General features: G+C 36.0%; 1 protein-coding gene across 5 annotated transcripts in view; it reads left to right on the top strand.

The window, feature by feature from the left end:
• Positions 1-20,046, top strand: part of LOC112529553 (rho GTPase-activating protein 7-like) — a 33,591-nt gene extending 13,545 nt beyond the window's left edge. For 2 of the 5 annotated variants that reach the window (XM_025140893.1, XM_025140877.1), the window contains 19 exons: positions 1,787-1,857; positions 1,942-2,020; positions 2,207-2,351; positions 2,637-2,756; positions 2,938-3,015; positions 3,392-3,447; positions 3,570-3,639; positions 8,380-8,467; positions 9,753-9,996; positions 10,088-10,306; positions 11,450-11,785; positions 14,583-14,632; positions 15,258-15,318; positions 15,403-15,486; positions 15,809-15,922; positions 15,995-16,152; positions 18,182-18,251; positions 18,517-18,714; positions 19,551-20,046. In XM_025140893.1, coding sequence (XP_024996661.1) covers positions 1,787-1,857; positions 1,942-2,020; positions 2,207-2,351; positions 2,637-2,756; positions 2,938-3,015; positions 3,392-3,447; positions 3,570-3,639; positions 8,380-8,467; positions 9,753-9,996; positions 10,088-10,306; positions 11,450-11,785; positions 14,583-14,632; positions 15,258-15,318; positions 15,403-15,486; positions 15,809-15,922; positions 15,995-16,152; positions 18,182-18,251; positions 18,517-18,714; positions 19,551-19,754 — 2,445 coding nt within the window. In that variant the 3' untranslated portion in view covers positions 19,755-20,046. The remainder of the gene's footprint in view (positions 1-1,786; positions 1,858-1,941; positions 2,021-2,206; positions 2,352-2,636; positions 2,757-2,937; positions 3,016-3,391; positions 3,448-3,569; positions 3,640-8,379; positions 8,468-9,752; positions 9,997-10,087; positions 10,307-11,449; positions 11,786-14,582; positions 14,633-15,257; positions 15,319-15,402; positions 15,487-15,808; positions 15,923-15,994; positions 16,153-18,181; positions 18,252-18,516; positions 18,715-19,550) is intronic. The other 3 variants (XM_025140885.1, XM_025140907.1, XM_025140900.1) reach the window with 3 other exon arrangements.
• The last annotated feature ends 7,790 nt before the right edge of the window (positions 20,047-27,836 follow it).

The following is a 27,836-nucleotide window of genomic DNA, read 5'->3' as shown; positions in this document are numbered from 1 at the left end:
CGCTGAACTTGCGGGGGAATGTTAGACTAAGTCAACTAGTCTAGTTTATATTTTTAATATTGTCTATGGTCCAAAGTGTAATTAGTTTTACCTATATAAAGTGTATCAGATTATTATTATTTTTCAATCAATAAAATCAATATCAAGTTTTATACATGGTGACAAGATGTAGCTCACGTGGCAATTGTCTAACAATTAGCCATTTAGCATGCTTTACGATATCTTCGGCGTATTTCTTTTGGGAAAGAAACATGGTGCCGTTAGAAATACCCAAAAAATAGCTTAGGACTTCCAAATCTATCATTGCAAACTCAATACTGAGAGTGGTGATGATTGACAAAGGAAGGTAGTGGATAAGGTCGTGAGAACAATTTTATCGACATATAGACAAAGATAGGCAGTGTCACCCTTGCTTTGATACATCGAAATTGTGACACTTACTACTCTGAAAACCCATATGATGAATGTAGGTAGCAAACTGGTAATAGACCCTACGTGCCAGCTTCCGGAGGATGTGAGGAATTAGGTTCTGGATGTTGCTGACGATCTGGGAAAGATGAAGAGACGAGGATGTTGGGGGCATATTGTTTTATTGAGTCATTGTTGATGAAGCCAAAATAACGTAGATTTGAGGTGTTCTAGTTGAACAAAGTAAGGTACAATTGCTAATGCACCGGCTACAACAACAACTGCACCGGTTATAAAACGACGCTTAAATCAGCAAAAAGCAAAGTTTTAAAAGGGTTTCGATGGAAAAAGAGCGATGCAGAGAGGACAAGTCTAAGGAAGCACAATCATCAGGGGATTTGTTAGGGAGCACGGGTTGCACAAGGAAGAACACCCCTAGGGGGAGGTAGTGCAAGGACAGTCTCAAATGTGGTTGTCACAGGTAAGAGCGTGAGACTCTGATACCATGAAAGGGATTGGAATCCTTACCTCATTCCGTCATATTCATCTCTATATACACCAATGGATTTTTTTTTTAAATACATTTTCTTTTCACAAATACTATCACTACCTTATGCAATCCTTGGACGTTCGATGATGGATTTATGTTCTTTACAAGAGTATGTTAATAGGGACTTATAATGAATTACACATCAAATTGGTAGATGATCTTTTTAATCTTAATGCATTGAGCAAAACTATCATTTAACTATGCTTCATGGGGTTAAGAGAGAAACACTTCTTGTGGTGGTTATAACAGTTTGTATCAACCATTTATCTTTTCCATTGAAATTCTTTCAACAATTTAGTGTTGGGCTTTAACCCTATACACCTTAGTGTCATTTTCTCATTTATATGATTGTAAATCCTCGGAGCCACTAATTGTCTGTATCTAGCTGCTAAAAGCTTTCAGTTTGAAACTCGCTTTGGAATTTAAATGAATATAAATACAATTTAGCTTGCAACCTATGCTTCATTCATTAGAAAGCAAACGCTTGCATTCTTTCTGTTATAGTTCTAAGTCTTTTTGTAGATAGTTAGCTCCTATGTGGATTATGAATTAATACAAACTTCTTGGATAATCTGGGCTGGAGAACAGTTGAGCTCAAAGGAACAACTTAAATAATAGACCCATAAATTACAAGGATTTCATTTCTCTGGTGCATTAATCTTTACTATATTTTCTTATTTTTATGAAAGGTTTAATGTCTTCAATAATCTGGGGTTCATTTCCAATTATTATTCTAAGACATGCATATCTGATTCACTTCTGAATTTGGGTGTCCTGATAAGCAGTTCCTTGGTTCAATCACTGAATTTGTAATTTATTTTGTTCTAGAGTGCACTTTCTCAGAGAGGAAGTGAAGTAAATCTGACGTTAGGGGGAATTGACTTGAACAATTCAGGAAGGTAATGGCGGTTCTGGGGTCTGTATGTGTGTATTTATATGATGTATTAATCTAACATCTGGTTTTTGTGGACTTCTATTTGCAGTGTTGTTGTTAGGGAGGACAAAAAGCTGTTAACTGTTCTGTTCCCTGATGGTCGTGATGGGCGGGCATTTACTCTCAAGGTTTTACATGACACATTAATCATACATTTTTAGGCATTTGCTTCTTTTGTGATGCTTGAGTCTTGTTATTTAGTATCCTGTCCCCTACACAATGTAAGGTCAAATATTCAGCTGGATGTGTATAAATATCTTGATGTACATCTAATTGTAGGCAATTTTCCCATTTATGTTTTAATTTAATTTCAGGCGGAGACGCCAGAGGATTTGTATGAGTGGAAGACAGCCCTAGAACACGCTCTTGTGCAAGCACCTAATGCTGCCCTTGTTATGGGACATAATGGGATCTTCAGGAATGATACTACAGAATCCATCGAAGGGTCCTTTCATCAATGTTTGTACACCTTAATCCTTTAACTTGTTTCTTTTGTCCACTTTAAGACCTTGTTTGAACATCCATATGAAACTGAGTGTACTCATCTGATTCAAGCCACAAGTTCTATAATTCTTAAAACTTGTCTTGTGGATCAAGCTACTCTATAATTAGTTGATTATAAAGAATTACAAGTCTGAAATTGAACAAATATGGTTCTGAATTGGCTACTAGCTACAGGCAAATGCGGCTTTGTTGTTTTTAAGTTTGTATGAAAACACGTAGCATTTCCGATTTTTTTTTCAGGGAGGGATAAACGCCCCATTAAGTCTTTAGTTGTTGGACGACCGATATTGCTAGCATTGGAGGACATAGATGGAGGCCCATCTTTCCTCGAGAAAGCTCTTAGATTTCTTGAGAAACATGGTAAGCTTCTTTCTGAGTATTAAAAATAATATGAAATCATGTGGACAGTTTTATGGGTAAAATAATTAGCTATAATACAAGCTACAAAAGCTGGAGCACTAGGGAACATAATGTTGTAATCTGTTTGATCATTTTATATGCTAACTTGTACTCCTTCCATATATAAAAAACTATGTAACAGGAAGCAAAGTAGAAGGAATCTTGAGACAATCTGCAGATGTAGAGGAGGTAGATCGCAGAGTTCAAGAATATGAAACAGGTTTCATTTCTTCCAATTATATTGCCTAATTTGGATGTGTTGAGCTATTACGTGAGTGCCAAGCATTAAAGGTTTTCATTATTCCATCCGTTTACACCCTCCTTTTTGCCTTCCCTTGACAAACTGCATTAGGTCTTTTTGTCTTGTTTATATTGTTGAAAACTGAAGTCAGTTCTCTTTCATCTAGTTTTCTCTTCTGTTGCTTTTGATTTGATGCCCTGCTCTTTAGTATTTTGGACTGCTTCTGTAGATGATCATCTTCTATCACTGGGACTTGCCATTTGAAACAATTCTATCTTGAGATGTCTTCATTGTTTTTGGTTCAATTTTGTTTAGCAAGCAAGTAGCTTAAATACCAAAGCTTATTTTGTTGTAGGCAAGACTGAATTCAGTTCTGATGAGGATGCACATGTTGTTGGCGATTGTGTTAAGGTATATACTTGATTTGATTTAAGTTGGTCCTGGAAGAATATTTAAAGTTCTTTCAAATTATGTTGTTGGTTATTGTGTTATGGTCCATGCTTGATTTGATTACGAAGCTCTTTCATTTGCAGCATGTCCTTCGTGAGCTGCCTTCATCACCGGTTCCTGCATCATGTTGCACCGCTTTATTAGAAGCTTATAGTGAGTTCACCTTCCCTTTTTCTCAAAGAGTGATTAAACTTAGTTTTGGTTACTTTGGTAGAAAATTATCACCAACAATCAGCACGAATTGTTAGTGGAAGTTTTTGAGGTTGAACATTCTTGGTTGATAGGGTAACACATAGTTGTTTGTTACATGGGTTATTAGTCTTGCTCGATGTTATCATGTAGTTTAATAATAAACTGTATTACTAAAACTTATTTTATTATTGTTGGGCAAAATCCGTTAAATAGATGTAAGAACTGATAAGGATAATCATAGAAGCATGTTCTTCTCAAGATCTGGCTACCTCAATGTGTAAGAAGTACTTTTACACTTCTAAGTCCTTGGTTCGTAACTCTTTCTGGATCAATCCCTTCTATGTTGTCCCATGTAGTTACAATGTCATCCACAGAATAACACAATATTCTTTTACCATCCATCTTTGGAAAGAACATTGTTGGCACTTTGTATCATCCCAAAACTCTAGAATGAAGAGAACCACATTTTAGGTGTGCATTTCACGCCGTATAGAGATCTTTCTAGGCGAAAAAATCTAGCAACCTCCACTTGAAGAACCATATGAGCTGAGCTTCTCGAGTCACAATGAAGCAAACATAGTGTTGAAGCCTTTTCATTGTTCTTGTCATATGTTTAATAGCACCCAATCAAGCCTTAGAACGAGCAAAGGTTCATTAGATTCAGCTTGATGACAAACACCCACTTACATCCGCCAATAATTTTCCTCGCTGGAATGTCAAGAAGATCTCGAATTTCTACGGACTTGACATTTCTTATTGTGCTGTTTTCCCAATCCAAGATGTGCTGGAGCCTTACCAAGATCTCAAGGAATATGATAACCATCCATCAGTGTGATGAAGGCATTGGGATTGCAGGCTGCAACTTGCCTGCATGAAGCCGGAATCGCTAGTAATCGCCGGTCAGCCATACGGCGGTGCCCTAGGGCTATTTACAACTATCCAATTAAGAATTCTCAGATGTACTAGTACTAGCTTCCTTTCCTTATAACGTATAATATAAAAAAAGAATTCATTGAACTTATCCAATTAACTTCTCATTGATGGATTGCCTCCTTTTGCTGCTAGGATTGGAAATCCTGTATTTTACATATCCATACGATTGAACAGTTCCAACAAGATTTCATTCTTGAACAAAAATCATTATGCTCGATAAAAGGAATGAGGGAAGCTCCAATAGAAAAATATTGGCCCTGGATATGTAACTGCTCAAGATATCATCTTACATTCTAATTCTAACTAAGGATTCTTGTGGTTCCGAAGGATCCAGCTACAGGTACAGAAATGGCTATGACAGAGTTTCTCTTATTCGTGATAGACCTCAACAGAAAACTGAAGAGTAACGGCAGCAAGTGATTATGTTCAGTAGTTCCTCATATAAAATTATTGACTCTAGAGATATAGTAAGACAATTGTTTTTTGAGATTCAGAAATAGTAACCGATTCGATAAATCTATGAAGGTTCCAAATCCTTGATCGCTTATACTGCCCCAAACATCTGACTGCATTCCAATGCAATAAAGTTACGTAGTGTCTTTTTTCTTTCATAGGCCAGTTTTAGAGTTATCAACAAAACATGAACAGGCCATTCGGCAGGGGGAATCTGAAATTGCGGAGGCTTGGTTCGACTTTAGATCGGGAAAATCGTGTGGTTTTATGAAACCATGTGGATGGATCTTATCAACGTCCATGAATGATAAATCATAGATCGAACCGCCGAATTGGAAAAATTGGGTGCTATCAGGTGCAAACAAAAAGGTGAGATATAGGAGAGATTAAGCTATGTAGAAGTTTGTAGTCTATCAGTAGACTTATCAATATATGTGTGTTCCTTTTCATTTGGCAATAAGAATTTCAGCAAGTGTTGAAGGAAGTACACTTGGAGGTGGAGGAATCTTTGTAGGTGCTGTAGAAGGATATTCGTACACCTTTTTTTGTTTATATACATTGAGAGGAGTGCTAGAGGTTGGCCTTCCATGAGATCTGAGTTGAGGGGTCACTAAGAGCATCACAAGGCAGCTGACCAAGATCATGCTGTCTCAATAGTTGAAACATCAAACATTAGGACCAGATAACTTGGCATTGCTAGTCTGAACAAGAACATTGAAAAGGTGAAATCGGTAAAGATAAATATGTCATTGCGGAGGGTGATAACAACGGTATCCAATTTGACATCTAGAATATCAACAAAGAGACATTCATTTGCCCTAGCATCAAGTTATGTTTATAGCAATCGCAATTAAAATCTAGAACTAATGGTGAAATAGGTGCATGAGCAAAAAAGACTTGATACGGTATTTGTCTATCTAAAATGGTTAAGGGATTTGGTCTACAAGATAACAATCAACATTTCAGACTCAATGAGGAAGATTATGATGTGTTAGCAATAGTGTGAACTACATCTAAGTAACGTCTTTTTGTGTTTTTTAGCAACTCCATTTTGTTGAGAAGTATACCCATGTGATGAATCATGTTATCTCCCAAACACATTCATAAATTTCGTAAATTCCATAGAGTAATATTTTTCCACATTAATACTACAAATGCTTTTTTATTTTAGTTATGCATTGGTTTTCAACATGAGCGCAATGAGTGTTAAATAAGTAGAACCCAGAAATCTTAAAATTATCATCAACAAAGGTACCAATTATGCTTTCAATTAAACAGCCAAAAATGTTGGCATAATTAATTTCAGAAGGAAAGATGGACCTGAATCAGTGAAACGTACGAATGTACTTACAAGTATGACATGTCTCACACTGAATGCTTGGATAACTCTGTCATGCAGATATGCAGTTGAGGATGGGACATCCAACCAATTATGGGAAATAATGTTACAAAAGAACTAATATCTTTATTAATACTTCTTATAGGTAGCATATTATCAGGAACCTATGCATTTAAGGGACATCAGAAAGATGGGGTTTAGAATCATAGGCATCTGAATCTTAAGTAGGAAATTACTGCATCTCTGATGATGTGGGTAAGGCACATTTTAACCTAATTAACTAAGCAGATGCATGAATGGAAGACTTTCAACTCAGGCGACAAACTGAGAGTCCTGTCTATCGTTAATCACAGAAAAAGATTTATTTATACTTTTGAGCTGCACGTAAAAACAGAACTTTTTTGATCTCCAAACTACACCACCGCTATCAGATGGACTTCACTGAACGAATTCATACTTGGTGTTTGGTTATTTTTAACATGGAGATGGGAAGGAGATGTGAACGATGTAGCCCGAATAGTGTATGTATTTTAAACTGTTCTCTGATTTAAAGCACTGACTGCTGCTGAAGCACAAAGAGCTGTTTGTTGGAGGAAGCTTGAAAGTTTTGATTCAAGTTGATATCCTCCTCACTTAACCAAAAATCTGTGAAGAAAGTAATGTATCCCCGTTTATGTGATCCTATAGAGCCTCATTGCAACTCTGAACATAGTCACTTCATATGATCATGATTGTGAAAGTAGCAACATTTAGTCCTAGGTAAATCCTCACATTCATTGTGTATGCCTCTGTTTCTGCCTGAGCTATTGTTGAATCCTCTACCTATAATTGTGTTGTCAATGGACCTCTGACCCGAATCTCAACGAAATCGACTTCCTTCTGTGCGTGAACCTTGTTTATTTTCTCTACTCAATGTTACTAGGGCAGAAGACTGCTCTGTGATCAAGTCTTGAGGAGCATCTCGATAAAAGAGAGTAGGTGGACTTTGCATCCCTGTGTGTCCTAAGATCATAGGTTAAATCGTATCATCTGTACTAAGACAAACACCTGATAAAAGTTAAGACATGAATCTTATCTTGACGTTGTTATACCTATGGATCTGAACTCAGTGGGAGTGTTCTTAAAGGCGCTAAATGGGGCTTGGGTTCATGTGATCACTTAATCACCTAAACGGGAATTAGGCATACACATAAGCAGGTCATTTGAATACATGGTATATAATTATTTGTGGACCATGTAAACATATGATAATTAAGATGTGTTACTCTCTTGATTTGATAGAATTAATTTCCTAAATGATTAATTCCATTATTCCATTGCTCCAATTACTCTTAAAAGGTTTTGAAAGATTACTTCCAAATTGAGAAGTCATTTGATGAACACAATACGAGAAAGGTCGCCTAATCGCCATTTAATTTTTTAAAATGTGTAAATCGCTAAACAGTTGCTAGTCGAAGCAGTTGTCATTTGTGGTGGATACTTAACTCCTATGGCCAATAAAGCATCCCTAACTAACTGAAGTGGTTGGGGGATGCTTGACGCTAGGTAGCTGCTTTGGCCCTAAGCAGTGATATTCAGACAAGGGAGCAATTGCCCTTTGAGCTTACTATTTGAAAGACCGAATATTTCTAAGTAGGAGCTACTAGATGATCTTAGGAGGCTTTTGCAATCTTGCAGTTAGACAAGTCATTACAAATTTATCCCTTGTTCGAGTGGGATCTCATTCTTTATCTTCTATCTTCTTTTTATGTTCTGTTTTTGCTTTGAATGCTAGAATAGGCCAGCCTTTATTTTATTGACTCTTCAAGGAAGGTTTGCATGTAAATTCACACTTTTACTTGTCCGGTGAAGGGAGCTCCAAAACTTCTTCACATGGTGTATCTGGGTATTGAGTGCATGAATGCCTAACAAAATTGTTTGATTTCAAATATGTTTGCTGACGAAGATATTATATCCATGTTGTTGCTGTGATCAAGAAATTGATCGGAAAGAAGCTCGAGTAAATGCTATGCGTGCTGCAATTTTGGAAACGTTTCCTGAACCAAATAGGCGCTTGTTACAGAGGTGATATTTCTATCTTTGTTTCTTGATCTGTAATTAGCACATTCTTGATCATGCAATGCACACTCTTGGTTCCTTTGAAAAGGCAAAGACAAAAGCAGGTTTGCAGGTTCACACGGATATTGAAAATAAATAAAATTGGGTGTCTAACCTGTTTAATTTCATGTTTATTGAATTTGAATATCAGAATAGCGGATATAGTCATGATTCCTATGCGCAAAGATTATTTTAGGACCACTGGCATTAGTTCGTGTCAGCAAAGTTGTTAAAGGCTCTAGGTGCACTTAGGTGCAAAGGGGTCTCGGGGCCTAGGCACGAGGTGCAGGCCTCACGAATGCGAGGCGCATCTTATAAATGATATATATATACACACACACAACTCAAATATGCAGCAAGTAGAAGCCTCCAATGCATCAACGAGCAACACTTCGATAGAGGCAGAAGGGAGAAGGGTTTAAAGTGCGAGCCGTGAGGGAGAAGTTTTAAGGTCTGGATATTTATAGAAGAGGCTTGAAGTTCTAAGAATTGGGTATTTAATATTAGGGTTTGACTTGTGTTATCTTTTTAATCACTCTTTTTCTAATATTAAGATTTGACTAGGTATTTAGTAACTCTTTATAAGGTGCGCCTAGGCCCACAAGGCGCCTCAGCCAAGGCTCATCGCCTTAGTGACCCTCTTGAATAAGCCTAGCCTCGACTTTAACAAAGCCCAAGACCTTGAGCCTTATGAGCCTCAGAGCTTAGAGGCGCACTTTTAACAACTATGCATGTCAACGTTGTTATTACCATGCCTTTTAATTCCGGGCTGTGAATTATTTCCCCAAACTATTATTGGATGAGCAAGTAAAATATATAGTTTACAACGACAAGCATAATTGCCACCTTGGCTATTTACGAAAAATAAGAATGCTGTTACAAAATATACAGATCAGAATATTGTCGACTTCCCCATACCCTACTTCCCAGTGGGATATACTGACTTTGTTGTTTGGTTTGGTTTGGTTTGGTTTGAGAATCTTGCCAATTTGTTAAAATACTGGTATTTTTACTTTTTAAGTTTTTATTTGCTGGGAGGGAAAGGTTTTTGTTTATTGTTTCTAAATTCCTGTTGAGGTTTTGCTTTTCTAAATTGCTGGCTCTTGAATTATGAAACTATTAAATCTTCAGGTTGCCTATTGTATGAGCTAATATATTTTTATCTCTTTACACATGAAGAAATGCCACACTGTTATTTTCAAGTTTTTGTCTTTGCTTGATTACCCATCCAAGTATATTTATTCATATGCAGAATCCTGAAGATGATGCACACTGTTTCCATGCATACTTCTGAAAATCGAATGACAGCGTCAGCAGTAGCTGCTTGTATGGCACCATTACTATTACGCCCACTTTTAGCTGGTGAATGTGAATTGGAGGATGATTTTGATGATAATCGTGACAATTCTGCACAGCTTCTTGCTGCTGCAAATGCTGCTAACAATGCTCAAGCTATTGTTGCAACCCTCCTGGAGGAGTATGAGAATATCTTTGATGTAAGTTTCTTTTATTTTGTTGATGCAGCCGTAGAGGATTAATTGGTGGCAAAACTTGACCTTGTTATCACGATTTATCCTCTTTTTTCAGGACGATGCTATGAACAGATGTTCTATATCAGCGGATTCTCGGGACAATAGTGCAAGTGAAGATTCAACTGATGACGAAAATATGGAAATCAAAGACAATGTTTACCATGATGCAGAAAATGAAGCTGATCAAGAAACTGATGAGGACCCTGAAAGGATATTCAGTGGAAAGTTGAGTGAAAGCAGTGGTTATGATGGCAGTGATCTTTATGACTTTAAGGTACTTTCTCATTATTGGGCGATTAGAACATCATTGTATCTTCATGTATTTTTTTTCTTCTTTCTAAATGCTGGTTTCACGGGCTTCTCTAGTTGTAATCTGCTTATATATTTTTATTTGTCCCAAATTATCTATATCTATACTATCTTATAAAGCAAATTTAACAAAAGTCTTAAAGTCTTAAAATACTAAATGACCAAGATACCCTTTATATCACTTTTTCACTTTTTCACCCCCTCCTCTCCTCACATACACTCACCCCCTCACTTACACTCACCCTCTCACAACCGATTTTTTTAAAATTATAATTTTAAATTTACACTTTATACCCCTATAATTAGTTAATTAATTTATTTTACGTCCTTTACTTTTAAATGTTTCATTTTAAACCTTTATCAAATTAAATTTACATAATCGTATATCAATTAAAACATGTTTAAAAAATACATTTTTATTTTAACAAGTTACACCATTATAATCGTCTCATTAATACCTTCGAAATGAGTCCAATATTGAATAGTTTTTTACTTAATTATATTTTTAATATTTACGATTTATACTTTTATAGTTATTTATTTATTTATATATATACTATATATTTTGGGGTTAGGCTGTCCAATATGTTCTGAATTAATATGTTCTTGGGTTTTTTTTTGAAATATATATATACATGTATTAATTCAACCTTAATCTGAGTTTCTGGACAAGAAAGAGGGTAAGCAGTTGAAATATCATTCTAAAACCCATCTTTTTTGGTCTTTTCATGGCTTATGATCTGTCAAATTTGTAGTTTTCTTTATTGGTTTTGAGTGTTTATCTTAAAACTCAAGTTTCTTGGTTCTTTGCTCTTGGTGTAAATCGAACACATTTGTGGAGTCGTTTAAGTATGTTGGTTTTTGAATATATTGGATTTTAAACTGTCATACAATTTTTTTCATCGATAGTCTGTAATTGGAACCATAACTCTTATTTATTCAAATTGTATTAATTTGTAAAGACCAAGTGTAACATATATCATCGTTAAATCTTATCTTATAAAACCAGTGGAACTTCAAAATCGTTAAAATTCATGGCTCCCGCCGCATTGCGCGGGTACACAACTAGTTCATTTCTTGATGGGTGGCACTTATTTTGTGAATATAGGCATATGGAGCTGATGAATCAGATTTGGTATCCCCAAAAGACAATGTCAATTCAGCAGAAAAATCAAATTCATTGGCAGACTCTCCATCTCCTGGAGATTCTAATATTGAAATTAATGAGCAACAGATGCAGCAATACAGGGAAAGCGAAAATCAAATGGACACACCTGGCATGTTACCCGAGTGTCATCGGTCAACTGGAGTGCTGCTTTCTTCTATTGAGCAAGGCGTACCTCAGTCATTCTCTGGACATGAATCATGCACAGAGACTCCAATTAGCAAACTAACAGGCTCCAACTACAATGTCAGGCGTTCCACAATATGGGGACGGAATAATGTAAGTTTTGCTTGGCTTGATAGATCTTTTAAATACTTCCTATTCTTTTGGGTAGAAGTGATGATGGACGATGGTAGGTAGCCGATGGTCGTAGAGGTTGCCGCCAGTGGTGGTGATGGTGATGACAATGGGTGGTGGTCACTGGTCAGTGGTTGCTGTGGATGAGGTGTTAGTGGAGGACGTGGAGATGATAGTCAATGGTGGCGGCCGACAGTGGGGGATATGTAGGTGGAGGTGCTAGTTGTGGAGGAGGTGGAGGTGGTGGTGGGATATGGTTGTGGTAGCCGATGGTGGTGGAGGTGGTAGTTGGACGCCGCCACAGTGGTCAGTGGTGACCATTAAACCAAATACCATATTAGGTTTATTATCAAATGAGGGTAGATTGGTAATTTCTTAGTTCTGTCCCATCTTTCTCGCATCTTGCTACACTGAGATCAAGGGCACGACCCTAGTAGTTAGGCTTCTTCCTCAACTTGATGTGTACAGGGTCTCAAACTCTTGTACCCTATCCCCAAATGTAATAATAGGAAAGTACCACAGTTAATCTCTTCATGTACCAGTAGAGGTTGTAAGTGAAGCGAGTCCCAAGGTATGATAGGCACAATCAGATCTCTTCTAGTAGTTGATAGTATTCGAGCCAATCTGATACCACATGGGTTGATACAAGAAGCTTGAAGCTTACCTTTAATGGCAGAATAGAGGATGAGAGATTTAGGAGGAAGAAGAGACTAGAGAGAGAAATATATATATATATATATATATATATAAAGAGAGAGAGAGAGAGAATTCATTTTTATTATCTTTTCTGTCTTTCTACAAGAATAGGAGTTCCTATTTATATCTGGAAGAACTCAATCAAACAGAGAACTAAAAGGAGGACTAAGATGGAAGCTTAGTTAGAATTTTAGTTATACAAACGCTACTACTCTCTTATCATACTTTCCCCCTTCAAAAAGACTTGTCCTCAAGTCTTTGTCACTCCTTTAACTTGTCTGCTGTGAAAGTATGGATATGTATCATCTTGTTCCATCTTCACCATGCTGTAGTATTCACCATCCCACCTTGAATTTCAGCTGTAAACAATTGTGACTCCTTGAATTGACATTATGTTACCTGCCATAAGGCTGATCACAGAAATAGCATAGCTCTTTTGCAATTTTCTCGGCTCTCACATCTGCTGGAATGTCTGACATTCTTGATAGTTTTCAGTGGAAGTTTTGCCAAAAAGGAATTGTCATCGTCTTCGTCGGAGGAGTTGGTAATAGAGGCTTTTGAATGTTAGTTGACGAAGTATGTAAAAGAGGTGTTTGAATGTCATTGGTCATAGGTACTTCTTGGAGGGGTTCTGGTGACATGGATTTATTAGTTTCTGGGTTTGAATTAATAAAACTAGAGATTCTTCTTGCAACCTCGCAATCTCCACTGCTCTTGCAATTGATGTAGGTTTAAAGGCTCGAACAAACGGTTTGACAGCAGGCCTCAAAACCCCAAGGAAACTGTCAAGAATATAAGGATCTGGTAGTGCATGATTATTATGCAACATAATTGACCTCAAGTTCTCGAACTCATCTGTATAAACCTCAAGGGAGTCATGCTGTTGCAACTCATTGAATTGCTCTACCACATTGATACCAGTTTCGTCTTTAAATCGAGCCATAAGATTGATGACAAAATCATGCCAATCGACGTTCCGCCTTACAGACAAATAACTGGTTATCTGCTTTGTCCATCATATTCAAAGAGGCAAGGTCAACCCACTGGTCTTCTTGAACTTCGCACAAATTGAAATACTTGCTACACTACTTAACCCATATTCTTGGATTTGATCCATCAAATTTTGGAAAATCAAGTTTTGGTACGTACCTGAGAGTTCGATTTGAATTGGATCCTCCATTGTTGATTCTTGACGTGCCAGAAGGAGATTGTAACAGAGGCGATCCTCTCATCACATGCATCATCTGAATCATTTCTTGGAACTTCTTACTTTGATCTCCAAACTGTCCATTTTGATCTTCACTTTTTTTTCTAGGGTTTAATTTGTTCCTCCATCCCTGCCGATTTTCTTTTTATAGGAGGAGCCACACTTGCTTGATTTGTTGGGGAAACTCAAAAGAACACAAAATCGTTGCTCTGGTACCAATGATACAGGAAGCTTGAAGCTTACCTCTAATGGCATAATAGAGGATGAGAGATTTAGGAGGAAGAAGAGACTAGAGAGAGAAATATACAGAGAGGTGTCTTTTTTATTATGTTTTCTGCCTTTCTACAAGAATAGGGGCCGTTTACCAAACACTTACCCGGTAAGCGTTTTTACCGGTAAATTTAACACTATCATTTACTTACCGGATAAGATTTTAGTCCACCAAAACGGTATCGTATGCAACAATTTACCCGGTAAGCGCTTACCGTGGTAAGAGTCGTCGCCCTCACTTACCGGGTAAGACTCTTGGTCCTTGTCTCGCTCTTACCAGGTAAGATTCTTGATCCTTACCATATTCATCCGGTAAGGTAAAATGACTTGGTGTTCACTTACCCGAGTAAGCGTTTGGTAAACGGCCCCTTCGTTGAAATTTTGGTTATAACAAACTCTACTACTCCCTTATCATGGGGCTGTAGTGTTGCTTCACATTATAATATCCAACTTTATGGAATGGAGAAAGGGTGCCAGCCTGATGCACAAAGTTTGATAAACAACATCTTATCTCGTGTATGGAGAAAAAAGTCCTTGTAGAACTTGATTTATTGTGATTTATAAAAGTAAAGCTTTATGCTGATTTTTGTTTCTTTCTTACCCCAGGGCAGAAAAACTCCGTCAATGGAGTCAATTGATTCTTCTGGAGAAGAAGAGTAAGATTCTGACGCTTGAATGTAATGTGTTTTGTATTCTAGTTCATGTCTTAGAAATTGTTAGGCTGGCAGAACTGAAGCATGCCAAAAAATCGAACCACTGTATGCTTTTTCTATCTATTTTCTGAATACTGTTAGAACACCACCCCTTCTATGGTATAAAGCTGCTAGAGTCAGCTAGAAGTTTCTTATAGAACATTGGACAATTTCCATATTACTTGTTTGTAGATATTAAATCTCATATCTTGACTGGTATCAGATTGTTGCTTGAATTTGACCCAGCAAATAGTTTCTGTGGGGTTGCAGTTGAAAGATAGGTATAGAACTAGAAATCTTACCATGTTTGCTCCAATTATAGTTTTTGTTTTACCATGTGTTGTCATTAATTCTCTATCATATTTTGATGAAGTTCTCAGTGTACTTTGGAAATTTTACATGAACTTGGCATCACTAGGTGAAAATGTGGTCTAACAAGACCAAAGATTACATAAGTCGAACATGTCATTAGATTCGATAAGAATAACACTTGTAGCAAATTTTATTCAAAGGCTCATTTATCGACATTTCAATTGTCAAATAATATCTTATGTTGTTATTGATGCTTCTCAAACTATGTATGTTTTAGAGTTGCTGTTCAGAGGCTTGAGCTCACAAAAAACGACTTGCGGCAAAGAATTGCAAAGGAGGTAACAATTACGGTGATTTTTTTTATGTTTATTCTGCAGTGACGAAATTGTTTAGTAACATCAATATTATTATATCTATGTTAGGCTAGAGGAAACGTGATACTTCAAGCTAGCTTAGAAAGAAGGAAGCAAGCATTGCATGAACGTCGGTTGGCACTTGAACAAGATGTATGCCCTTCTTTTTCCATTTGATGCAATCATGTTATTTGACTTTAATTCCATCTTCCTCTTTTTCTTTGCTTTCTACTTATTTTGCACACTTCTCACAACCCAAGGGTCTTCCTGGAAACATCCGCTCTACCATTTGAGGGTAGAGGTGAGGTTTGTCGTTCCCCACCTCCGGGCGGGATATACCGGGTTAGTTTGGTTTGGCTTTATGTTACTTTTGGATAGTTGTGAAAATTCTATAGAAGAATAGGTGTCTAAAGTTGGTCTAATCATCTGAAATTTAGCTTTGCTATAGACTTCTGATTTTGGTCCTGTATCGTAGGTTCAAAGATTGCAAGAGCAGTTACAAGCTGAGAGAGATTTAAGAGCTGCATTAGAAGTTGGGTTAAGCATGTCTTCTGGACAAGTTCTTGGATCCCGAAATATGGATTCAAAGGTTTCTTCTCTTCTTCTCTATCTATATATGTTTGAGTTAGATTTGCTTCTAATCATGTTTTCTGAAATGAAGACAAGAGCAGAGCTGGAGGAGATTGCTCTTGCTGAAGCAGATGTTGCACAATTGAAGCAAAAAGTTGCAGAGTTGCATCAACAACTTCATCAACAACGCCAGCATCACTATGATGCTTCTGACCGACACCTACATCTTCGTAACCATAATTCTCAACAGTGAGCCATTCTAGTATTTATTCATTAAAAAGTTTGAACATTCTTCTTTATGTAGCATATATCAATTGACGTGGGAAGTTCCATTAGGAACCCAGAACTCATTAGAAACCCGGGAACCGTCCAAAGTGTCCCACGTGTCCCTCTTCAGGATGAATATTCATCATGAATAACACATTCATGATGAATATGGAAGCGTTATTTATTTTGAATCACACATTCATGATGAATATGGATGTGTTACAACCATGATGAATAACACATCCATATTTCTGATGAATATGTCACATGCCATGCTGTAGGAGATTCCTGGGTTCCTAATCAATTTTAGTTTTCCTAACAGAACCTGCCTCATCAGTTGGCATCTGCTATATATATGGGGCTATTTAGAATAATAACCTTCTCACATATATATATTTTCTTTTTGAATGCATGACGGTCTAACCGACTTTGAGGCATTCTCTTGTTAGGTAGAAGCATTCTTAAATCTGTTAAAAGATCATGCATTTTAAAAAAACTGCCCGAAGGTTATTATTCTTTTTATATGACCCATGGTACAAGTAATCGAGGCCACCATTTCTAGTTCTATTTTTAGTGGAATTATCACTCACACCGCCTAGTCATAACATAAAATACATTTGAACTTAAGTGATTTGGAAAACTATGCCCATCGGCCTTTTTGCCTTTATAGATGTCCTTTTTGCAATAGGGAAAATTGCACCAAAATGGAACCAACTTTTACCTAATTACTATTTTGGGGAACCAACTTTCAAAATTGTCATTTTGGGAACCAATTTGCATCTGATTCTTATTTTAGGGAACCTACTTTCAAAATCGTCATTTTGGGAAACCAACTTGCACCTGATTCCTATTTTGGGGAACCAACTTGCAAAATAATTATAGAAAAATAACTAAAATTCATTTTTTTTCCAAAAATTAATGTAATAAAATCTATTTTTCATTTCAAAACTCGTTTTTTTTTAATTCAGATATCAAATTGTACATTTAAAAAAAAAATCCAAATTACCACAATAAAAATTGTTTTTTACTAATGCAAAAAAAAATTTAATAGAAAAAAAAAAATTAATTGATGCAATAAAAAACAAATATCACATTCAAGATTTTTATATCTAATCAATTGCATCAATTAATTTTTTTCTATTAAATTGATTTTTTTTGCATTAGTAAAAAACAATTTTTATTGTGGTAATTTGGATTTTAAAAAAAAAATGTTTTATTAAAAAAACGAGATTTAAAATAAAAAATAGATTTTATTGCATTAATTTTTGGAAAAAAACGAATTTTAGTTATTTTTCTATAATTATTTTGCAAGCTGGTTCCTCAAAATAGAAATCAGGTGCAAGTTGGTTCCCCAAAATGACGATTTTGAAAGTTGGTTCCTCAAAATAGGAATCAGGTGCAAGTTGGACCCCAAAATGACGATTTTGAAAGTTGTTTCCCCAAAATAGGAATTAGGTGAAAGTTGGTTCCATTTTGGTGCAATTTTCCCTTTGCAATATGCATCAAAGTGCAATGAAGTTTGGCTTAGTTCTTATTTGGTGTAGCAATTTTTTTCTTCCTCAGTCATTGTAACAGAGTTTCAAAACTATATATTTTGTACCCATTTTGATCAGTATTATCTTGTAACATCTGAGGATGTGGATGCCAAGGTGATCGTTTCCTTTGCTCTTAATCTTAAATCGATTCACATCGACTCCGAAAGTTGTTTTCTTTTCAGAGTTTGTGATTTGTAAACATTTCGTAAATGAGTAGATCAACAGAGGCTATGGGTCAAAGAATTTTTGTTACATCGGTTAAGAACAAAATATTATTGATTACACTAAGTAAGATTAAAGCTAAATTAGTTTCATTTTGATGCATCTTGCCCTTTTAAATGGTGATACGCTAAATTCTCTCCGTAAAGGATGTTGAGATTCAATAATACCGTCGGATCAAATTCCACTCATCTCTTTGTTGATGTATCGTGCATTATTCATGTTCTTATACTTCGTGTATTTATGTTTCTTGGCAGGAGAGTTTTCCAGCAAGATTTTGATTCTACTATTGCTTTTATCAACCATGAACGAAAACAAAGATCAGAGGTAGCTAACTCTATTCTAAACTATATCATCCTACAAGTTACCCGGGGGGTCTTCACGGGAACAACTTCTCTACCTCTTAGCACTTGGGGTAGAGGTAAGGGGTCTATGTACATCCTAACCCTCCCAAATATGTTTGACTTTTGTACTAAAGATGATAATGATGACCAAAAGCTATGATGTTGATTTATTTGAGAATGGTGGCATATTTTTCAGGCATGAATAAATCTTTAGGAGGTTCGAACAACTCACATATCTTTTTTTGCAGGAAAATTCATTGGGAGCAGAATTGAGAAACCTTAAGGGGCAAGCCTTAATGAATGGTAGGCAACTTCCTCGTAAGCATTTTCTGGACTCGACAAGCTTGAGTGATTCTAAAAGTACAGGGGCATCGACAAGCTTAACGACGGATGATTTTGGGGCTGTTGATTCTGCTGATTTTCCATCGACATCAAGACCAGCCGAGGTTAGACTTAATAAAAATGACATAGTAAAATGAAGGGAAAATTGCATGAACATGCAATGTACCTTGCTCCGTTAACGTACTTTCATAACCTTCATTTTAGTACATCAGATGTGACATGTCAAACATATAAGTATCTAGTTTATGTCTAAAAATGCATGAAAATGCAAAGTACTTTGTTCCGGATCCTAATTTATGTCTAAATGTTTGAGATATCACATCGGAGGTACCAAAATGAAGTTTTTTAAAGTATGTTATACAACATAGCAATCAAACCACAAAGTGTGATGTATTTTGATGCAAGTTGCCTTTAAAATAAGGCTGTCATTTTTTTGAACTTTGTGAGAATTTTTTTGGAAGGGAAAAATGCAACGCTTCTATTTAGTGTAACAAATAATCTTTTTTTCTCAACTAGTGTAACGAAGTTCATAATTTTCCTTTTTTACCCATTTGACCGATAATCTGCTGATATTTTAACATTTGATAAAGTGGATGTCAAGTTGATTGTCCACTTCGCCGTAACCCTTTCATAAACCTTTTGCAAACGGGGTATCCACGTCATGAAATGTTTCAAGATCAGTAGGTTACGGGTAAAAATTGGTATAAGATAGGGAATTTTGAAACTTTATTTATATCACTTGAGAAAAAAAAGTATTCATTACACTAAATAGGAACTAAATTGAATTTTGATGCATTTTGCCCTTTTCTGAAAAGTGATTAGCTTTTGTGAACCACCGTACTCGGTTTTCTTTGTTGCAAACAAATCGATCATTCTTGTGAAAATGCAAAATACAGGTTTGATGGTTGGAAAACTAACCACTGTATCATTGTGACTATAGATGATTGATTATCCAAGACACCCATTGGCGGCATCGTCCACATTGGGGGAATTAACGACTCGTCTTGATTTCTTCAAGGAACGGCGTTCTCAGCTCATGGAACAACTCCATAACCTTGACTTAAACTACAGCACCTCGTCACAAGATTTTACGTATAAACAACCATCGCCTGGCCCTGGCTGGAACATCCTTAAAAGAAGCTAATCCCGTTGGCGTTCTCCATTTGTATATACGTGCTTCTCTTTTCACAATTATTTTATCATTTGATGTCGGATAAACAAAAATGCGCTTTGTGAAGCAGGTTCTTAGAATCTTTTTATTGGTTATGTGTTATTTGGTTTGAACAGAGCTTGGTTGTGTATTCATGCTAATTAAAAATGGCACGCTCAGCGACTGGACAATTCTTTTCTAAACTTCTCGACATCGATACAGACTGCTCGCTATTTGAGAAATGTAACGAATGTTTTATTCGATATTCAATGATGTTGTGTTCTTGGAAGCGTAAAGTAGATATAAATAAAATGAAAACTAATACGTATCTGATTTTACGTTTTGTAACGGCTTTATAGGATGTTTGGATGTGATGCAAACCTGAATTATCAGTTTCGAGATGTTTGGCAACTATATAGAAGCTAGTTAAATTTCCTAATTTATGAAAATTGCTGAGTCATAAATTAGGTTTTTGAATTATTAATACTCGAGGCTTATTGGAATTTTCATTTTCCCCCTCTTTAGATTGTTTATATAGAGGTTTGTTTCTATCCAAGATCCAAGATTACATGCGATATAAAATAATAATCAAATGTGATATAAATATATTGCACTGACCGACCATAGAGCACATGACACCAAGTCGTACGAATCCTGTATCACATATGAACTATTCACCTGATTTACATATGAACCAAAATGATTTACATATGAACTTTTTTAAATCATTCACATATGAGCTATTTATGTGATTCACAGATTAATTTTAGATTGACAATAACATTTATAATTTTGTCAAAAACCTTCCAGCCTAGTGGTAAAGGCTTGGGCATGACATAGTCATGAACCCGAGTTCGAGCCCTGGGAGGGGGTGTTGGCGACATTTAAATGGGGCCATGTTTAGCCTCCAAATTTGCCGGGGATTAGTCGGGCTTTGGCCCGGACAACCTTACAAAAAAAAAAAACATTTATAATTTTAAGATCAAAATCATAATCTTGCTCAAGAATGCTTTATGGATTTGGAAATCCTTTGGAAATGGGCTGGATTTAAAATCCAAAGGCGGTATCTCAAAATCTCTTCTTCGACGCTTCATGCCCTAACCCCTTCTCGTCGCTTCCCCATTACTCTCGCCGGTGTCTCCTCCAACTCCCCACTGCTCGCGCCGGTGCTCTCCTCCTCTTGTCCTCTTCGTCCCGCTTGAACCGGTGCTCATCCTCTTCGTCTCTTCGTCTCGCTTGAGCAGGTAAGACTTCCCTTTCCAATCTTCTGGTTATTACATTACATATTTTACAGTTTGAAAGATTAACATGTCTCCTTCCCAAATATGCATCCTATTTATTTTCAATGTACGAACATTTATATGTAATGCCCATTGATTCTGGATTTCAGATTTCATTGAGTAACAATTACACCTATAGGTATAATACACCCGAAAAAGAGACCAAGTTATGTAAAAGAGGTCCCAAGTAATCAAGAAAGGCCGAGTATTCTTGCAATAGAGTTGGCACATTACACTTCCCTGCTAAAATTCTCAAATTTCAGTTTGTTGGCAAAACAAATAGACTTCTATGAGAAGTCAATTGTTTTACATTTTCATTTAAATCTCAATGTAAAACACTTCTTTATGCAACAACTCTAGTCTAAACACTTGAATCAACATTTTAACTCACGCTCCAAATAAACTGGAGCTACATTGGTCACTTTCTTGTATCAAAATTATGCAAAAACATATTTTGACTCGTTAACTAACCTTCCATATCAATTAGACCTTTTGTTATTCAGGGAGAAGTTATTACTTATAAAGTTATGGTTGTAATTGTGATACAGTAGAATGCTTTTTTTGTTGTAATCAAGTGTCATCCTACTTAATATGGCTGCAAATTTGCTAGACAAACTATTTTATGTTACTAATCAAATCTATATTTTGTTTTGAGACTCTACAATTACCGGAGACTGGAGTTAACTTGTTGGAGACCCTTCCTTACAAGATTTATTGGCTATGGACAGCTTCACCTACTCTTTTCCTTACCTAACCCCTCACCAACCTAACCATCTTGACAGTACCCTTTTAGGTTAATTTTCTTACAAGATTTTATTGGCTATGGACAGTTGCCTTTTTTCATATTTATATGCTCTCCTTTTCTCTAAAAGGCAATTGACAGTACCCTTTTAGGTTAATTTCAAACATGGTTACAATGGAGTCAAACATGTACCCTTTTAGGTTAATTTCAGACATGGTTTTCATACATAAGCAATTGACAGTACCCTTTTAGTTTTCATACATAAGCAATTGACAGTACCCTTTTAGTTTTCATACATAAGAAATTGACATTACCCTTATGTATGAAGCAAAGATATCTGTTATGCCCAACTTGCACCAGTAATGATATGGGGCTTTCATAGGCTACGCTACCTAAAATTCATAAAACTGCTAACAGTCGTGTGTCCATTTAGGCTATTTGCAAATATAAATCATAATCCCAGTAAAGGATGATCAAAAGGGAAGAAGTAACAACAATAATGTAACTGAAAGTAAATTGGTTTGATGCTTTTTTCTTGATTTAGCATCAATTAATTAATGTATGAAAGAAACACTTTTTTTGCATTTCTACTTCTTCATTGTTTCACTTGACTGCTTCACTATTTCATACCTAGATTTAGTGGTTGTACATGGCCAGTTGCCATTCTTCCTTCCTTTGTTTTCTTTCTTCATCACTTTATTCCTCTTTATTTTATCAAATGCAATACCCAACAAAGTATAGTTTTTGATAGTTTACTATATATTAACAAGTATAAGTTTTGATGGTTTATTAACTTAATTTATTATTAGGTTATTACTTGGTTGATGCCGGATACACAAATGGAGAGGGTTTCTTAGCTCCTTATAGGGGTCAAAGATATCATTTAAATGATTGGCGTGATGGACACCAACCAACCACTGCCAAAGAATTTTTCAATATGAAGCATTCATCGGCGAGAAATGTTATTGAACGATGTTTCGGTATGTTAAAGGCAAGGTGGGCAATCTTAAGAGATAACTCGTATTATCCTATTGAACAAAAAGTTAAGATCATCATGGCATGTTGTCTCCTCCACAATTTTATAATGCAAGAAAGGCTAGTAAATCCACTTGACAATGACGGTGAAGTGGATGAAGGAACCGGAGACCATGAAGTCGAAGACGGAGATAATATAAATGTTGTTGGTACTTCAAATGAGTGGACTGCATTTAGGGACAATTTAGCACAATCTATGTTTGCTTCTTGGAATGCTACTAATTAATTTGTATGATTCAAATGTTTGTTTAACTCATACTTTTAATGTTTGTTTAACTCATACTTGCCATGTTTGTTTAAATCTAATGTTTGTTTGTAATAGAAATTATGGAGTTTGGACATGGATAATTAAATGTTGTTATACTTTTAATTCATTTATGTTTGTAGGTATGACAAGTCAAAATAGAAATTATCGAGTTTGGACGAATATTGAAGAAACAAAACTCGTTGAAGCTTTACTTACTATGGTGAATACGGGAGCATTTAAAGCCGATAATGGCTTTAAATCGGGTTATTTAACATTTCTTAAACAATCATTAAAAGAATCTTTGCCGGGCTCCGGGATTTTAGGGAAACCACACATCGAATCAAAGTTAAAAATAATGAAGAAAGATTGGACTGTTTTGCATGACATGATAAATGGTTCATATACTAGTGGCTTCGGATACGATAGTGCGAAGCATTGTGTCGCTGCGGAAGACCAAGTTTGGGAGTCGTATCTTCAGGTACATGCTAAAAAGAACTTGCTATTTATATTTGCATAATATATAATCATAGTTATATGTATATTTATGTTATTCTATTATGAAATAGGTCCATAAAGGGGAGGGAAAATGGAAGAACAAACCGTATCCTTTTTACGAGGATCTTTGTATTGTATTCGAAAAAGATCGTGCCACAGGAAATAGAGCAAGAGATTTTGTTGAGGCGGAACAGGAGGTGCGTATAGAAGATCAAACACAACACATGAATGACGAGTCTGATGACGTAATGACAACTAGCAATGTTCAAGGTGGGAATGCAAATATGCAATCTGAAGAAACTTCAAGTGCGCGTGGTAAGAAGAGAAAACGTCGAGTAGATCCCATGGCTGACGGATTTAGTAATGCGATTACTAAACTTGGAGCAACTTTGGAGAAAATGGCGAACAAACTTAACAGGGTGTAGAACGAGAAGACGAACTTGATACGAAACGTTCGATGATCACTTCTGAGATATCAAAAATGCAGACGTTGGCCCGACCAGAGAAGTTTAAAGTAATTTCATTGATAAGAGACGATCCTGAAAAGGTGAACATGTTTTGGGATTTGCAAGAAGCGGATAGGGAAGCTTATGTCAATTGGGTTTTAAATGAATGAAAATTTTGGTGGGTAAATGTGTGGTTTTGAAAGAACAAGTTGGTAGTTAAATTTGTATTTTGGATTAACGAGTTTGGTGGTTAAATATATGTATTTTGGATGAAAATGTTTGTTGATTAAATATGCATTTTGGATGGTAAAGTTTGATTGTTAAATTTTTAGGTTGTTGGTTAAATAGATAGGTTTAAGAAAATGAATGAGATTTGGTGATTAAAATAATTACCAAAAAAAATAAAAAATAATCTCAATCCAAATCCTACAAACCAAACATGATTTATAAAGGAATGGATTTCAAATCCAATTCCAATCCTGCAAACCAAACACATGAATGAATTTCAAATCCAATCCAAATTCTGCAAACCAAACACATGAATGAATTTTAAATCCAATCCAATCCAAATCCCATGGAATCCAAATCCCTCAAAAACATTGCTGCAAACCAAACGCACCCTAAGGCGGCGTTTGGTTCGTAGAATGGAATTCAATGGAATTGGAATTCATCAAATGAATTTGACTTTGAGGGAATGGAATGGAATTTGATGGAATTTGACCATGTCTTTTGATTGCGTTTGGTTGGATGAAATTGGAATGAAATTCTTAACCGAATTGGAATTTTTTTGTTTCGTTCACGGAATTCAACGAGAAAATTACAGGCAAACAAAACTGAAACCGAAACTTTCGGGCTGGGTTCGGGGACATCTTATCAGGGACGGGGCGGGGATCGGGGACAAATTCGGGGATTTTAACGGGGACGGGGACGGTGATCATCGGCTCGGCCCGACTTGATATGTGTATATATATTAATTTTAATTTATATACATATATATATATATATAATACTAAATTCGGGGATTTTAACGGGGACGGGGACGGTGATCATCGGCTCGGCCCGACTTGATATGTGTATATATATTAATTTTAATTTATATACATATATATATATATATAATACTAAATTCGGGGATTTTAACGGGGATTTTTATATCTGTTACGGGTTTCGATTTCGGGTTCGGTTACAACCAATGGTGAACGGAAAAAAGAGGATTTTTACCTTCACGAATTCCCCAACGGGGATCAGGGAAATCGCGGAACCCGATAAGATCCCCGACGGGGATCAGGGCGGTCATAGGGACGGTTTTAGTTATCGGTTTCTGGGACGGGGATACCAATAACCTGCCCAAACATGGCCCGTTGCCATTCTTAGTTTTAAACGAGATCAAGCAAAGGAGATCGAGTATAGCAGAACAGAGCAAATCGAGATACAGCATCGATGAATGGATGAGGGCTAAGGAATTTGTCGGATTGGAATTTGAAATCCATGGTATATGCGGTGGAATTGTGAAATCAATGAATTAAGGAATTTGTTGGAATTGGAATGATTCCTTCATATCTATTATGTGAACCAAACATGACATTTGGAATTTGGTCAAAGATTTGGACATTCCAATTCCTTCCAATTCCACCAAATTCCATGAACCAAACACCCCCTTAGAGAATTCTGAAGTACTTCTCTGATCCAACTCCCCCCTTTGGAATAACATAAGGTCTCTTACAACTTGCACAAAACTTAATAACACAAGGTCTCTCATGTTGATCTCTGCATCCATCATCCTTCCATTTCTATTTTACAGCTCTGGAAATCTATTTCCCTTTCTGTCAAGTGCTCTTTTCAACCGTCTCAAGGTACCAGAGGAGTACTTTGCTACCTCTGAAACTCTAAAGAAGCACTTAACATCCTTTTTGTATTTGTAGATAATCCCATCTTCAGGATTACTAATCATAGAGCCATTTTTATAACTATCAATATTCGCCAAACATTTCATAGGGTCTGTCATCAAATATTCGGCGTCATCTTCTGTGATCACAGTGATAGCTTTATACTTAACATCCGCAAAACACTTTTGTCTCAAAGCTTTCTATTTTATTGATGAGACTCCAACCATGTAACCTTTCTTTTGTTTGACTGAATTGAGTAAGAAACTCAAAGTACCTTCAATTCATTTGGAACTCGCCAAACCAACTCCCTTCAATTATAACTCCAATTCCTCATCCTCCAACATGTGCAAATAGTCATTGATTTCAATCATATTATTAAGATATTCATTGAACATATCTTTTCGTCAAATTATCTGATCAGCAATTGACTCTTCCAAATCTTTAAAAATCCCACTTTGAATAAGAATTGTATTTTCACAAATTTTCTTGATAAAAGGCATCTTCTCAAACATAAATCTGGATCAACTGGCAATCTCTGATTCACCCATCTTTTCACCAATTCAGATTTCTCAGCAAACTCTCAACTATGAAGAACAATCTCTTTGCAAGTATTTCAGGCTCAGACATAAAAGACTCATCAATCTCCATATCCTCAAAAACAACATTCTTTTTCCACTTGATTCAATTTTCTCACGATCATTAGATCCAACCAGCTCATATGTATCAACTAAGGGGCCGTTTACCCAAATGCTTACCCGGTAAGCGCTTACCAATAGGAGTCAACACTATAATTTATTTTGATGCGTAAGATTACAATTAAGCTACTAAAAATCTATTTATACTAAGAAAGTAATAAAGCTAACTATTACAAAATGAGAGAAAGAGGAAGTTGACCGGATTTCAAGATCAAGTTGATTCAAGTGTTTGGTTTTAAAAGATTTAAGGTGAGTGGTTAAAAGGGCTTTAAACCATTTTGTTTGCATCTTGAATTATATTTTTAAAAGATTTATATCTGTTTTAAGTTTAATCCAACTATGTGTTGAACAATTTAAGGTTTAAACCGGATAAGAGGGTTGAGCGGTTTAGCCCTAAACCGAACAAAGTGTAAGCGGTTTGAATATAAACCGCTCAAGTGTTAAGCGGTTTAGTCTTAAACCGATCAAGTGTTGAGAGATTTATGATTACTGAGTTTAAGTATTTTGAATGGAGAAGTATGAATACGGCCATGTGGTGACCAGATTGTTGTAAAACAGACAAGTCTTAGGCGATGTATTGTCCGGACTTATTATCCGGACAAAAGTGTTGGAAATGATTCTAAGTGTTAAATCAGACAGGCCTTGGACGGTATATTGTCCGGATTTGGTAAATCGGTCAAGACTTGACCGGAGATGAAGTCCGACCAAGCCAAGTTGACCGGATTTGTATTATGCCTTGTGCTTGATTGATGGAAATTGTTATTTTATCATAAAATAAAAAATTTGATATAAATGTTTTTGGATTGATAATAATTCCATTGACTACGGTCTATTTGAAATTGTTTTTGTAAAATGTTTTGATGAGGAAATAAGGGTGACATATCAAGGAGAGGTGTACCATGGGATAAGGGTGACATATCAAGGAGAGGTGTACATTTGATATAAGGGTGACACTTGTATGTGTGTTGTATGATATAACTCTTTCTATTATATCCCTTAAGACTACCGTGGTCTGGAATCTTTATTTCTTTGTGATTTAAAGATTTCAGATCAAGGTTCTTATCGGAAATCATAGTCTGGATATTATTGAGGAGAAAATAACAGGTTTGGCCTGAAACTTTAAATAAACCTTGTTTGATTAGAAAAAGGTTTAAAAGTGACATTATATGAAACCTGGTTGGTTCAAAGGTATATTATTTGAATAATCTGAATACTTGGCATTGAAAAGTGGAAAGGTACTGGTATTATGT

The sequence above is a fragment of the Cynara cardunculus genome (genome assembly GCF_001531365.2).
Source record: "Cynara cardunculus var. scolymus isolate 2C chromosome LG 1, CcrdV1, whole genome shotgun sequence".
NCBI lineage: Eukaryota > Viridiplantae > Streptophyta > Magnoliopsida > Asterales > Asteraceae > Cynara > Cynara cardunculus.
The sequence above is the reverse complement of the archived record's forward strand: the minus strand, read 5'-3'. Positions and strand labels throughout refer to the sequence as shown.